A 15327-nucleotide genomic window follows, 5' to 3' on the forward strand; every position below is an offset into this window, starting at 1 on the left:
CTATGTTTCTAGTACTTTGCATCTGTCTTTACCAAGGAAGAAGATGCTGCCAAAGTCATAGTGAAAGAGGAGGTAGTTGAGATACTGGATGGGATAAAAATTGAGAAGGAGGAGGTACTAGCAAGGCTGGCTGTACTTAAAGTAGATAAGTCACCAGGACTGGATGGGATGCATCCTAGGATGCTGAGGGAAGTAAAGGTGGAAATTGCGGAGGTACTGGCCATAATCTTCCATACCTCCTTGGATACGGGGCTGGTGACAGAGGACTGGAGAATTGCAAACATTACATCCTTGTTCAAAAAAGGGTGCAAGGATAAACCCAGCAACTACAGGCCAGTCACTTTAACCTCGGTAGTGGGGAAGCTTTTAGAAACGATAATCCGGGACAGAATTAACAGTCACTTGGACAAGTATGGATTAATTAAGAAAAGCCAGCATGGATTTTTTAAAGGCAAATCATGTTTAACTAACTTGATTGAGTTTTTTTGATGAGGTAACAGAGAGGGTTGATGAGAGCAATGCAGTTGACATGGTGTACATGGACTTCCAAAAGGCGTTCAACAAAGTGCCACATAATAGGCTTGTCAGCAAAGTTGAAGCCCATGGAATAAAAGTGACAGTGGCAGCATGGATACGGAATTGGCTAAGTGACAGGAGAGTAGTGAACAGTTGTTTTTCGGACTGGAGGAAGGTATACAGTGGTGTTCCCCAGGGGTCGGTACCAGGTGTTCCCCAGGGGTCGGTACTAGGTGTTCCCCAGGGGTCGGTACCAGGTGTTCCCCAGGGGTCGGTACTAGGTGTTCCCCAGGGGTCGGTACTAGGTGTTCCCCAGGGGTCGGTACTAGGTGTTCCCCAGGGGTCGGTACTAGGTGTTCCCCAGGGGTCGGTACTAGGCGTTCCCCAGGGGTCGGTACTAGGCGTTCCCCAGGGGTCGGTACTAGGCGTTCCCCAGGGGTCGGTACTAGGCGTTCCCCAGGGGTCGGTACTAGGCGTTCCCCAGGGGTCGGTACTAGGCGTTCCCCAGGGGTCGGTACTAGGCGTTCCCCAGGGGTCGGTACTAGGTGTTCCCCAGGGGTCGGTACTCGGTGTTCCCCAGGGGTCGGTACTCGGTGTTCCCCAGGGGTCGGTACTAGGTGTTCCCCAGGGGTCGGTACTAGGTGTTCCCCAGGGGTCGGTACTAGGTGTTCCCCAGGGGTCGGTACTAGGTGTTCCCCAGGGGTCGGTACTCGGTGTTCCCCAGGGGTCGGTACTAGGTGTTCCCCAGGGGTCGGTACTAGGTGTTCCCCAGGGGTCGGTACTAGGTGTTCCCCAGGGGTCGGTACTAGGTGTTCCCCAGGGGTCGGTACTAGGTGTTCCCCAGGGGTCGGTACCAGGTGTTCCCCAGGGGTCGGTACCAGGTGTTCCCCAGGGGTCGGTACTAGGTGTTCCCCAGGGGTCGGTACTAGGTGTTCCCCAGGGGTCGGTACTAGGTGTTCCCCAGGGGTCGGTACTAGGTGTTCCCCAGGGGTCGGTACTAGGTGTTCCCCAGGGGTCGGTACTAGGTGTTCCCCAGGGGTCGGTACCAGGTGTTCCCCAGGGGTCGGTACCAGGTGTTCCCCAGGGGTCGGTACTAGGTGTTCCCCAGGGGTCGGTACTAGGTGTTCCCCAGGGGTCGGTACCAGGTGTTCCCCAGGGGTCGGTACTCGGTGTTCCCCAGGGGTCGGTACTAGGTGTTCCCCAGGGGTCGGTACTAGGTGTTCCCCAGGGGTCGGTACTAGGTGTTCCCCAGGGGTCGGTACCAGGTGTTCCCCAGGGGTCGGTACTAGGTGTTCCCCAGGGGTCGGTATTAGGTGTTCCCCAGGGGTCGGTACTAGGTGTTCCCCAGGGGTCGGTACTAGGTGTTCCCCAGGGGTCGGTACTAGGTGTTCCCCAGGGGTCGGTACTAGGTGTTCCCCAGGGGTCGGTACTAGGTGTTCCCCAGGGGTCGGTACTAGGTGTTCCCCAGGGGTCGGTACTAGGTGTTCCCCAGGGGTCGGTACCAGGTGTTCCCCAGGGGTCGGTACCAGGTGTTCCCCAGGGGTCGGTACTAGGTGTTCCCCAGGGGTCGGTACTAGGTGTTCCCCAGGGGTCGGTACTAGGTGTTCCCCAGGGGTCGGTACTAGGTGTTCCCCAGGGGTCGGTACTAGGTGTTCCCCAGGGGTCGGTACTAGGTGTTCCCCAGGGGTCGGTACTAGGTGTTCCCCAGGGGTCGGTACCAGGTGTTCCCCAGGGGTCTGTACCAGGTGTTCCCCAGGGGTCGGTACTAGGTGTTCCCCAGGGGTCGGTACTAGGTGTTCCCCAGGGGTCGGTACTAGGTGTTCCCCAGGGGTCGGTACTAGGTGTTCCCCAGGGGTCGGTACTAGGATCACTGTTTGTCTATATATAGAGATTAATGACTTAGACTTGGGTGTACAGGGCACAATGACTATCAACCCGTGGCTCTAACAGCCGTAGCCATGAAGTGCCTGGAAAAGCTGGTCATGACACATAAACAGCATCATCCCCGACTCCTCGGACCCGTTCCAGTTCGCATACAGGGCGAACAGGTCTATGGACGCCGCCATCTCCCTAACACTACACACTGGCCTGGAACATCTAGACAGGAGGGACACCTACGTCAGACTGTTGTTCATTGACTACAGTTCTGCATTTAATACTATTGTTCCCTCCAAGCTGGTCCTGAAACTGAGGGACCTAGGCCTGGGCACTCCCATCTGCAATTGGATTCTGGATTTTCTGACTGGCAGGCCTCAAGTGGTGAAAATAGGGAACAACACATCATCCACTCTGGTCCTCAACACCGGAGCGCCACAAGGCTGCTGCCTCAGTCCTCGGTTGTACTTTCTGTTTACACATGACTGTACAGCCATACACAGCAACAACCGGATCATCAAGTTTGCCGACGACACCACAGTAATCGCCCTGATAAGCAACGACGACGAGACGGAGTACAGAGATGAGATAGTCCAGCTGATGAGATGCTGCAATGACAACAATCTTGCCCTGAACGTTGGCAAGACTAGGGAGCTCATCGTGGACTTCAGAAGCCACCGAGGGAACCACTGCCCCATCAGCATAGACGGGACACCAATGGAAGTCGTCAGTTGCTTCCGATTCCTGGGGCTGCAGATCTCCGATGACCTGGCCTGGAATCACAACACTGAGGCCATGCTGAAGAAGGCACACCAGCGCCTCTACCCTCTACGGTGCCTGAGGAAATGCTGCATAAGCACACAGTGACTTGTGAACTTTTACCACGGCACCATAGAGAGCGTCCTGACGGGTGGTGTCAATGTGTGGTATGGTAACACCACTGCACAGGACAGGAAAGCCATCCAGAGGGTTGTGAGGACGGCAGAAAAGATCATCGGGTGTGCACTTCCGTCCATCGAGGAGATCTTTCAGACCAGGTGTCGGAACAAGGCCCGCTCCATCATCCAGGACCCCAATCACCCTGGGCACGAACTGTTCTCCCTCCTGCGGTCCGGCCGTCGGTACCGCAGCATTCGAACCAGGACCAACAGGTTCAAGAACAGTTTCTACCCACAGGCAGTGCGCCTACTGAACTGCTAACCGCACTGCCCCACATACCATAGTCACATTCTCCCTCCCACCCTGGAACTGTATATCACTTGAACCATGAGCGCACAAGAACATTCTTGATCACTGGACTGTGTGCACATAGGACTCTTGTACCTCAACCTTAACTTATATAACTTATAACTCATTTGTACATTGCACACTGCATTTTAACTTATACTTATTTATATATACTTATACTACCATATACTTATCATATTACATTACTATTACTTCCAGTGGTAATAGAGGCTTTTTGCACTATTCATCATATCCTGCAACTTGGACTGTCATTGCTATACTTATTTGCTTATTGATTCTATATTTATACTTGTTTTTACTTTTGCTTTTTATATTTATTATACTTATATTGTGGGAGTGAGTGGGGAGTAAGCATTCCATTGTACCAGTTACATATGGCAATAAAATAATCTTGAACAATTTCAAAATTTGCAGATGACACAAAACTTGGAAGTATAGTGTACAGTGAGGAGGATAGCGATAGACTTCAAGAGGACATAGACAGGCTGGTGGAATGGGCGGACACATGGCAGATGAAATTTAATGCAGCGAAGTGATACATTTTGGTAGGAAGAACGAAGAGAGACAATATAAACTAAAGGATACAATTCTAAAGGGGTGCATGAAGAGAGAGACCTGGGGGTATATGTGCACAAATCGTTGAAGGTAGCAGGGCAGGTTGAGAAAGCAGTTAAAAAGCATACGGGATCCTGGGCTTCATAAATAGAGACATAGAGTACAAAAGCAAGGAAGTTATGATGAACTTTTATAAAACACTGGTTCGGCCTCAACTGGAGTATTGTGTCCAATTCTGGGCACTGCACTTTAGGAAGGATGTGAAGGCCTTAGAGAGGGTGCAGAGGAGATTTACAAGAATGGTACCAGGGATGAGGGACTTCAGATACATGGATAGACTGGAGAAGCTGGGGTTGTTCTCCTTAAGAGCAGAGAAGGTTGAGAGGAGATTGAGGTGCTCAAAATCATGAGGGGTCTGGCCAGAGTAGATAGAGAGAAACTGTTCCCATTGGCGGAAGGGTCGAGAACCAGAGGACACAGATTTAAGATGATTGACAGAAGAACCAAAGGCGACATGAGAAAAAACTCTTTTACGCAGCGAGTGGTTAGGATCTGGAATTCACTGCCTGGAAGGGTGGTGGAGGCAGATTCAATTGTGGCTTTCAAAAGGGAATTGGATAAGTACCTGAAAGAAAAAAATTTGCAGGGCTACGGGGAATAACCGGAGGAGTGGGACTAGCTGAAGAGCTCTTGCAGAGAGCCGGCACGGGCTCGACGGGCCTCCTTCTGTGCTGTAACCATTCGATGATTCTATATTCTCTATGTGTCAATTCTGTATTCACACAAACAATGAAAATACTCGAACTACAGCTTTCCTCCTAATCTGTCCAACTGCCCTATTCAGAGGTTTTAGAGCAATATGAAACTTGCAATGTTGTAAGAAAGTGCTGAGATCAATTTTGTTTCTTCCCTCATGAAATGCTGGTATATTTGAAATTCTGCAAAATTAAAAGCTGTGTGTCTGTATGATTAAAGAGTCCCTAGCGTGTTTCCAATTTGTTCATGCTAAACACTTGGTATTGAAGCTCCCATCTTCAGAGAATCAATTCCAGAAAAATACACAAGCCAGCCATATTGCTCTCTGATGTTTCAACTGGTACCCACCCCACTTATGCATCCAGTCCTGACTTTGAATACATTTCATTTTCTTTCTAAGTTCCTCCATTAATTTGGCCCCATCTACCCAAGTACTCCTCGGTAACCCACCCAAACGCCACATTAGCAGCAGCACAGCTATGGCAATGGGTAATTAGCTGGATTTGCTTCCAGTACAGCCTCATCGAGTACATCCTTCTGTTCCACATTCTCAGCCCAACAATCCCCAACCAGTCCCTCATACTTTTAAACCAGCCTCAGCTGCGTAACATCAATTTGAAAAGTGCACTAACGCTCACCTTATCAGACTCCAGCCTTGCCCCAGTCTGCAGCCTCCTCTGCCAACCGTTGCCTTCACACCCACCTGATCTATTTTTGAACATTTTCCTTGTTTATGCCTCCCACTCAGACCACAATCCAGAGCCCGGGTTACAGCCTCTATCCTGACTAAACACCCACACACTAATATATGTAAATATAAATAATTGGGGTTAAAGAAATACTTGTATTTACATCGTGCCATTGACAACCACAGGACGTCCCACTTACAGCCATTTAAGTACTTTTGCAGTGTAGTCACTGTTGTAATGTAGGAAACGTGGCAGACGTGAAACTTGGAAGTGTAGTAAAAAGTGAGGAAGATAGTAATAGACTTCAAGAGGACATAGACAGGCTGGTGGAAAGGGCAGACACATGACAGATGAAGTTCAATGCAGAGAAGCGTGAGGTGATACATTTTGGTCGAAGAATGAGGAGAGACCATACACACTAAATGGTACAATCTTAATGGGGTGAAAGAAGAGAGCGATCTCGGGGTGCTTCTTCACAAATCTTCGAAGGTGGCAGGACAGGTTAACAAAGCAGTTAATAAAGCACATGGGATCCTGGGCTTTATAAATAGAGGCAGAGAGTACAAAAATGGGTCGATAATCAGAGGGTACAGATTTATGATAATTGGCAAAAGAACCAGAGGCGACATGAGGAAAACCTTTTTACGCAATGAGTGGTTCGGATTTAGAGTGCACTGCCTACAGAGTGGTGGATAGAAACATAGAAGATAGGAGCAGGAGTAGGCCATTCGGCCCCTCGAGCCTGCTCTGCCATTCAATGAGATCATGGCTGATCATCCAAATTCAGTACCCGGTCCCTGCCTTCTCCCCATATCCCTTTAGCCTTAAGAAATATATCCAACTCTTTCTTGAATATACTTAATGAACTGGCCTCCACCAGCCTCTGTGACAGAGAATTCCACAGGTTCACCACTCTCTGGGTGAAGAAATTCCTCATTTCAGTCCTAAATGGCTTACCCCTTATCCTTAGACCCCTGGTTCTGGACTCCCCGGCCATCAGAAACATCCTTCCTGCATCTAGTCTGTCCAGGCCTGACAGAATTTTATAGGTTTTGATGAGATCCCCTCTCAATCTTCTAAACTCCAGTGAGTATAAGCCCAATCGACACAATCTCTCCTCATACGTCATTCCTGCCATCCCAGGTATCAGCCTGGTGAATCTTCGCTGCACTCCCTCCATGGCAAGAACGTCCTTCCTCAGATAAGGCGACCAAAACTGCACACAATACTCAAGGTGTGGTCTCACCAAGGCCCTGTACAACTGCAGCAAGACATCCTTGTTCTTGTACTCGAACCCTCTTGCTACGAAGGCCAACATACCATTTGCCTTCTTAACTGCCTGCTGCACCTGCATGCTTACCTTCAGCGGCTGGTGTACAAGAACACCCAGGTCTCTCTGCACTTCCCCTTCTCCCAATCTATTGCCATTCAAATAATAATCTGCCTTCCTGTTTTTGCCACCAAAGTGGATAACCTCACATTTATCCACATTATAGTGCATTTGCCATGTTTCTGCCCGATCACCCAACCTGTCCAAATCGTGCTGGAGTTTCACGACATCCTCCTCACAGCATACCCTCCCCCCCAGCTTTGTGTCGTCTGCAAATTTGGAGATATTACATCCAATTCCCTCGTCCAGATCATTAATATATATTGTGAACAGCTGGGGTCGTAGGACCGATCCTTGCGGTACCCCACTAGTCACTGCCTGCCACTCGGAAAGCGACCCGTTTATTCCAACTCTTTGCTTTCTGTCCGCCAACCAGTTCTCTATCCAAGTCAATACCTTGCCCCCAATCCCATGTGCCTTAATTTTGCACGCTAATCTCTTACGCGGGACCTTATCGAAAGCCTTCTGAAAGTCCAAATACATCACATCCACTGGTTCTCCCTTATCTATTTTACCAGTTACATCCTCAAAAAATTCCAGTAGATTAGTCAAGCATGATTTACCTTTTGTAAATCCATGTTGACTTTGTCCGATCCAGTCACTGCTTTCCAAGTGCTCTGCTATTACATCTTTTATAATGGGCTCTAGCATTCTCCCCACTACCGATGACAAGCTTACCGGTCTATAATTCCCCGCCTTTTCTCTACCACCTTTTTTGAATAGTGGGGTAACATTAGCTACCCGCCAATCCATGGGTACCGTTCCAGAGTCTATCGAGTTCTGGAAGATGACCAGCAATGCATCTACTATTTCTAGGGCCACTTCCTTAAGTACCCTGGGATGTAGATTATCAGGCCCTGGGGATTTATCGGCTTTCAGTCCCATCAATTTTCCTAACACCATTTCCCTACAAATAGAATCAATAGTAGCCTTTAAAAGGGAATTGGATAAATACTTGGAGAAAAAATTGCAGGGAAAGTGGAAATAGCAGGGGAGTGGGACTAACTGGATTGCTCTTCAAAAGAGCCGGCGCAAACTTGATGGGCCGAATGGCCTCCTTCTGTGCTGTACAGTGTCAGTCATGGTTTAGTTAGTAGCACTCTCGCCTGAGTCAGAAGGTTGAGGGTTCAAGTCCCCACCCAGAGACTTGAGCGCAAAAATCTAGGCTGACGCTCCAGTGCAGTACTGAGGGAATGCTGCACTGTCGTAGGTGCCATCTTTCGGATGATACATTAAACTGAGGCCCCTCAGGTGGACATAAAAGATCCTATGGCATTATTTTGAAGAGCGGGGGGGAGTTCTCCCCGGTGTCCTGACCAATATTTATCCTTCAATAAACATTAAAACAGATTATTTGATCATTATCACATTGTTGTTTGTGGGAGCTTGCTGGGTGCAAATTGGCTGTCGTGTTTCCTACAACAGTGACTCCACTTCAAAAAGTACTTCATTGGCTGTAAAGCGGTTTGGGTCTTCTGGTGGTTGTGAAAGGCGCTATATAAATGCAAGTCTTTCTTTTTACTAGTCTATGATTCTATAATGGACAAGGTGATCACTGCCAAGAGAGATTGAGCCAGTTGTCTTTTTTGTGCTATCCATCCCATGATGTCCCTTGAATCTCATTGGTTGGCCATAACTAGATTCCAATTGGTAGCTGCCCATCTCTCAGCTCATGCCTTTATTTCCCCATTGCCTTCCTAACGGTGCATAGAAGCGGAGGCCTGGACCAGGTGACAGTGTGCACACGACCTTATATTTATATCCAACGATAGCCCAATAATGGTACCACAGCAAAAATCACAGCACTAATAGATTGTTGTCAAATAAAGTCCAACATGTACTGTGGCCTAGATATTAAAACGTTTCTGCAGGTTTCACAGGGTAGTGAAAGTTTACTCCAGGTTTGCATTTTCAACTGTAGCATCAGTGTGAAGTAGTTTCACTTGGCACTCGTGCTGCAGGGTAAATGTAGCTTGAATCCCAAAGTCAGGGTCCAAACTGACCCCACAGCGCAGGCAAGGTTAGCCTCCGTCTTCTGCTCTCGAGACGAATCGAGCTTGATACATGGCTTACACCATAAATATTCAGGATAGATGCAAAATTAGAACCAGCTTACACCACCACTAAACTTCTGAGAATGCCCACCGGGTGTTAGTGGGTGGGTATTTATTCTGGGCAACACTGCACCGGGTCAGGGAGCGGGTGAGGGCCGGCTCCGGGTGCCGCTCCTTACCCGTCGGGCGAGTACTCCAGGTTGAAGGCGGCTCCGTGGGTCTTGGTGCTGAGCGGCACCGAGCCGGCCGGGTTCATCGAGCGGTACAGGCTGGTCCTGATGCAGTAGGTCTCCCGGCCCGGCTCCACCAGCGGCCCGAGGCCGCGGCCCAACGAGCGGCCGCGCACCCAGGAGAAGACGCCGCGTCGACGGCTCTTGGCGGGAGGGCGGCTCGGTCCCGGGTTCGGTCCGCCGGTCAGTCCCGGTTCCCCGGGCGGCGGGCTCGGTCCCCCGGTCGGTCTCGGTCCCCCGGTCAGTCCCGGCCCCCCAGTTAGTCCCGGTTCCCCGGGCGGCGGGCTCGGCCCCCCGGTCACTCTCGGCCTCCCGGTCAGTCCCGGTCCCCCGGTCGGGCTCGGTCCCCCGGTCAGTCTCGGTCCCCCGGTCACTCTCGGTTCCCCGGGCGGCGGGCTCGGTCCCCCGGTCAGTCCCGGTTCCCCGGCTGGGCTCGGTCCCCCGGTCAGTCCCGGTTCCCCGGCTGGGCTCGGTCCCCCGGTCAGTCTCGGCCTCCCGGTCAGTCCCGGTTCCCCGGGCGGCGGGCTCGGTCCCCCGGTCACTCTCGGTTCCCCGGGCGGCGGGCTCGGTCCCCCGGTCAGTCCCGGTTCCCCGGGTGGGCTCGGTCCCCCGGTCAGTCCCGGTTCCCCGGTCGGGCTCGGTCCCCCGGTCAGTCCCGGTTCCCCGGTCGGGCTCGGTCCCCCGGTCAGTCCCGGTTCCCCGGTCGGGCTCGGTCCCCCGGTCAGTCCCGGTTCCCCGGGCGGCGGGCTCGGTCCCCCGGTCAGTCCCGGTTCCCCGGTCGGGCTCGGTCCCCCGGTCAGTCCCGGTTCCCCGGTCGGGCTCGGTCCCCCGGTCGGGCTCGGTCTCCCGCTCATGGCGGCGGGCTCTGGTTGCGCGCGCCACTCCAACCGTCACAACCGCCGCCCGTCCGGCGGCGACAGCTTCCGGTACAAAGGTTCCGCTCAGGGCCTGCTGGCTTCGGGTGTCCCGGGTCGGCGGCAATAGCAACTGTTGTCAGATCGCCAGCCTCCAGCCATTGAAGATCAATCTCCTGCACACTATTGTCTGAAAGTAAAATCATAGGGACTTTGATTTATTTGTTAATAAAAATATTTAAGGAAGTGGCCCTAGAAATAGTAGATGCATTGCTGATCATCTTCCAAAATTCGATAGACTCTGGAACAGTTCCCATGGATTGGAGGGTAGCTAATGTTACCCCACTTTTCAAAAAAGGTGGTAGAGAGAAAACGGGGAATTACAGACCGGTAAGCCTGACATCGGTAGTGGGGAAAATGCTAGAGTCCATTATAAAAGATGTAATAGTAGAGCACTTGGAAAACAGTGACCGGATCAGACAAAGTCAACATGGATTTACAAAAGGTAAATCGTGCTTGACTAATCTACTGGAATTTTTTGAGGAGGTAACTGGTAAAATAGATAAGGGAGAACCAGTGGATGTGGTGTATTTGGACTTTCAGAAGGCTTTCGATAAGGTCCCACATAAGAGATTAGCGTGTAAAGTTAAAGCACACGGGATTGGGGGCAAGGGGCAGACAGAAAGCAAAGAGTTGGAATAAACGGGTTTTTTCCAAGTGGCAGGCCATGACTAGTGGGGTACTGCAGGGATCGGTCCTAGGACCCCAGTTATTCACTATATATATTAATGATCTAGACAAGGGAACTAGATGTAATATCTCCAAGTTTGCAGACGACACAAAGCTGGGTGGGCGTGTGTGCTGTGAGGAGGATGCTGAGAAACTCCAGTAATGATTTGAACAGGTTGGGTGATTGGGCAGAAGCATGGCAGATGCAGTATAATGTGGATAAATGCGAGGTTATCCACTTTGGTGGCAAAAACAGGATGGCAGATTATTATCTGAACGGCAATAGATTGGGAGAAGGGGAAGTGCAAAGAGACCTGGGTGTCCTTGTGCACCAGTCGCTGAAGGTAAGCATGCAGTTGCAGCAGGCGGTTAAGAAGGCAAATGGTATGTTGGCCTTCGTAGCGAGAGGGTTTGAGTACAGGAACACAGATGTCTTGCTGCAGTTGTACAGGGCCTTGGTGAGACCACATCTCAAAATCAAATCAAATCAACTTTTATTGTCATTGTTAGCGCACAAGTGCAGTACAACGAAATGTAGGCTTGCAGCTCCCGAGAGTGTACATTTAGATTAAGACATTTAAACATTCAACATACATTTGGCTTGTAATACATTAACATAAATATAACCATAATAAAGTGCATTGGCAGATGTGCAGGCTTTAGAGTTTATTTGTGGAGTTCAGTAGGATGACAGCCCTGGGAAAGAAGCTGTTCCTAAATCTGGTCGTACGGGTGCGAATGCATCTGTAGCATCTCCCGGATGGCAGGAGGGCGAACAGACTGTGGCTGGGGTGGGTAGGGTCTTTGATGATGGACCATGACCTCCGTAAACAGCGTTTCTGGTATATGTGCTCTATGGTTGGTAGCCGGGTGCCGGTAATGCGTTGGGCAGTTTTGACTACCCGCTGCAGGGCTTTCCAGTCAGAGTAGCTACAGCTGCCGTACCATACTGTGATACAGTTTGTCAGGATGCTCTCTATTGTGCAGCGGTAAAAGTTAGAGAGGATCAGGGGTGACAGGTTACATCCTTTCAGCCTCCTTAGGAAATATAGGCGCTGCTGGGCCTTCTTCACCAGAGAGGAGGTATTGAGGGACCAGGAGAGGTCTTCCGTGATGTGGACTCCGAGGAACTTAAAGCTGTCCACCCTTTCCACCACAGCCCCATTGATGTGGATGGGGGTGTGACTTCCGTCTTTAGACTTGAGTATTGTGTGCAGTTTTGGTCGCCTTATCTGAGGAAGGATGTTCTTGCCATGGAGGGAGTGCAGCGAAGATTCACCAGACTGATACCTGGGATGGCAGGAATGACGTATGAGGAGAGATTGGGTCGATTGGGCTTATACTCGCTGGAGTTTAGAAGAATGAGAGGGGATATCATTGAAACTTATAAAATTCTAACAGGACTAGACAGACTAGATGCAGGAAGGATGTTCCCGATGGCCGGGGAGTCCAGAACCAGGGGTCACAGTCTAAGGATAAGGGGTAAGCCATTTAGGACAGAGATGAGGAAGAATTTCTTCACCCAGAGAGTGATGAACCTGTGGAATTCTCTACCACAGAAGGCAGTTGAGGCCAATTCATTAAATATATTCAAGGAGTTAGATGTATTTCTTAAGGCTAAAGGGATCAAGGGATATGGAGAGAAAGCAGGGACAGGGTACTGAGTTTGGATGATCAGCCATGATCGCATTGAATGGCGGAGCAGGCTCGAGGGGCCGAATGGCCGACTCCTGCTCCTATCTTCTATTGGAGACAGGAATAAAGGCTGTTGGACTGTGGGAGATCATGTGATGAAACCTCCGGGAATAGGTCCAGAGTTGGTAACCATATTTAGTTCTACTACTTTATATTTGGAATGGTAGCACAGTGGTTATGTTACTGGACCTCTAGCGTGTGGAAGCTGAACGCCAACACCTCCTCCTACCTCCGCCTGGACCATGACCCCACTAGCAAACATCAAGCCATTGTTTCCAAGACAGTCACTGACCTCATCTCCTCTGGAGATCTTCCCTCCATGGCCGCCAACCTCATAGTCCCCCAACCCCGCACAGCCCGCTTCTACCTCCTTCCCAAGATCCACAAACAGGACTGCCCTGGTAGACCCATCGTTTCAGCCTGTTCTTGCCCCCGCGGAACTTATCTCTTCCTATCTCGACTCTATTTTTTCTCCCCTTGTCCAGTCTCTTCCCACCTACATTCGCGACTCTTCCGACGCCCTCCGTCACTTTAACAGTTTCCAGTTTCCTGGCCCCAACCGTCTCCTTTTCACCATGGACGTACAATCCCTCTGCACCTCCATCCCCCACCAGGATGGCCTGAGGGCGCTCCGTTTCTTCCTTGAACAGCGGCCCAACCAGTCCCCATCCTCCACCACCCTCCTCCGCCTGGCTGAACTTGTTCTCACATTGAACAACTTCTTCTCTGACTCCACTCACTTCCTCCAAATTAAAGGTGTTGCTATGGGAACCCGCATGGGCCCTAGCTATGCCTGCCTGTTCATGGGATTTGTGGAACACTCTATGTTCCAGTCCTACTCGGGTCCCCTCCCTCACCTATTTTTCCGGTACATTGATGACTGTATCGGTGCCGTTTCCTGCTCTTGCCCTGAACTAGATACGTTCATTCACTTTACTTCCAATTTCCACCCTTCCCTCACCTTCACATGGTCCATCTCCGACTCTTCCCTTCCCTTCCTTGACTTCTCCGTCTCCATTTCTGGCGATCAGCTTTCGACAAACATCCACTACAAGCCCACCGACTCCCACAGCTACCTGGACTACACTTCCTCCCACCCCGTTTCCTGTAAGGACTCTATTCCATTCTCCCAGTTTCTCCGTCTCCGCCGCGTCTGTTCTGACGATGCCACCTTCCATACCAGTGCTTCCGACATGTCTTCCTTTTTCCTCAACCGAGGATTCCCCTCTACTGTGGTTGACACGGCCCTTGACCGTGTCTGTTCCATTTCCCGCACTTCTGCTCTCACCCCTTCCCCTCCCTCCCTGAACCACGATAGGGTTCCCCTCGTCCTCACCTTTCACCCCACCAGCCTCCACATTCAACGGATCATCCTCCGCCATTTCCGCCACCTCCAACGTGATCCCACCACCAAACACATCTTCCCCTCACCTCCCCTTTCGGCATTCCGAAGGGAAAGCTCCCTCCGCAACACCCTGGTCCATTCCTCAATCACCCCTAACAGCCCTTCTCCTTCACCTGGCACCTTCCCGTGCAAACGCAGGAGATGCAACACATGCCCTTTTACCTCCCCCCTTCCCACTGTCCAGGGCCCCAAACACCCCTTCCAGGTGAAACAGCGATTTACTTGTACTTCTTGCAATTTAATATACTGTATTCGCTGCTCACGATGCGGTCTCCTCTACATTGGGGAGACCAAACGCAGATTGGGCAACCGCTTTGCGGAACACCTCCTTTCAGTCCGTAAGGGTGACCCTGAGCTTCCGGTCGCCTGTCACTTTAATTTTCCGCTCCACTCCCACTCTGATCTCTCTGTCCTCGGGCTCTTGCACTGTTCCACGGAAGCTCAGCGTAAACTCGAGGAACAGCACCTCATCTTTCGATTAGGCACTTTACAGCCTTCCGGACTCGATATCGAGTTCAACAATTTCAGATAATAATCCCTGCCCCCATTTTTCATGCTGTATGATTTTGCCATTCCCATTTGCAACATTTTCACAGTATGTTCTTTCAATTCCTTCCTCCCCTCCTAACCCCCCCCGCCGCCGTCTCTGCACCTGCTTAATATCTGTTACATCTCCAGCTTTTTCCAGTTCTGATGAAGGGTCCCAGACCTGAAACGTTAACTCTGTTTCTCTCTCCACGGCCTGCTGAGTATTTCCAGCATTTTCTGTTATTTCAGATTTCCAGCATCCGCAGTATTTTGCTATTGTATTAGTAATACAGAGGCCTCGACTGATGTTTGCAGAGACACGAGTTCAAATCCCACCACACGCAGCTGGGGAATTTAAATTCAGTTAATTAAATAAATCTGGAATAAAAAGCTAGTGTCAGTAATGCTGACCATGAAACTACCGGATTGCCATAAAAACCCATCTGGTTCACTAATGTCCTTTAGGGAAGGAAATCTGCCGTCCTTACCCGGTCTGGCCTATATGTGACTCCAGACCCACAGCAATGTGGTTGACTCTTAACTGACCCTCTGAAATGGCCCAGTAAGACACTCAGTTGTACCAAACTGCTACAAAGCAATAGCGGTTCAAGAAGGCGGCTCACTACCACCTTCTCAAGGGCAATTAGGGATGGGCAATAAACACTGGCCTTGCCAGTGATGCCCACCCCATGAACAAATAAATTAAAAAAGGTTAGAGGTTGCAAACAGTCTTTAGTGTCAGCCATGGTAGTCAGTAGGTTGTGGGTTCAAGTCTCATTGCAGAGACTTCAGCATGAAATCCA

General features: G+C 50.6%; 2 protein-coding genes across 6 annotated transcripts in view; one reads left to right on the forward strand and one right to left on the reverse strand.

Annotated features, from left to right (window-relative positions):
* The window catches only part of dcaf10 (DDB1 and CUL4 associated factor 10), a 57604-nt gene extending 47321 nt beyond the window's left edge, over positions 1 to 10283 (reverse strand). Inside the window, exon 1 of one of the 2 annotated variants that reach the window (XM_086005471.1) lies at positions 9263 to 10283. In XM_086005471.1, coding sequence (XP_085861597.1) covers positions 9263 to 10167 — 905 coding nt within the window. In that variant the 5' untranslated portion in view covers positions 10168 to 10283. The remainder of the gene's footprint in view (positions 1 to 9262) is intronic. The other variant, XM_086005462.1, reaches the window with a different exon arrangement.
* The window catches only part of gne (glucosamine (UDP-N-acetyl)-2-epimerase/N-acetylmannosamine kinase), a 467449-nt gene that overhangs the window by 215958 nt on the left and 236164 nt on the right, over positions 1 to 15327 (forward strand). The window lies entirely within an intron of this gene.

This window comes from Somniosus microcephalus, chromosome 2, assembly GCF_052327205.1.
Source record: "Somniosus microcephalus isolate GS21.2 chromosome 2, FLI_Smic_1.0, whole genome shotgun sequence".
NCBI classification, from domain to species: Eukaryota; Metazoa; Chordata; class Chondrichthyes; order Squaliformes; family Somniosidae; genus Somniosus; species Somniosus microcephalus.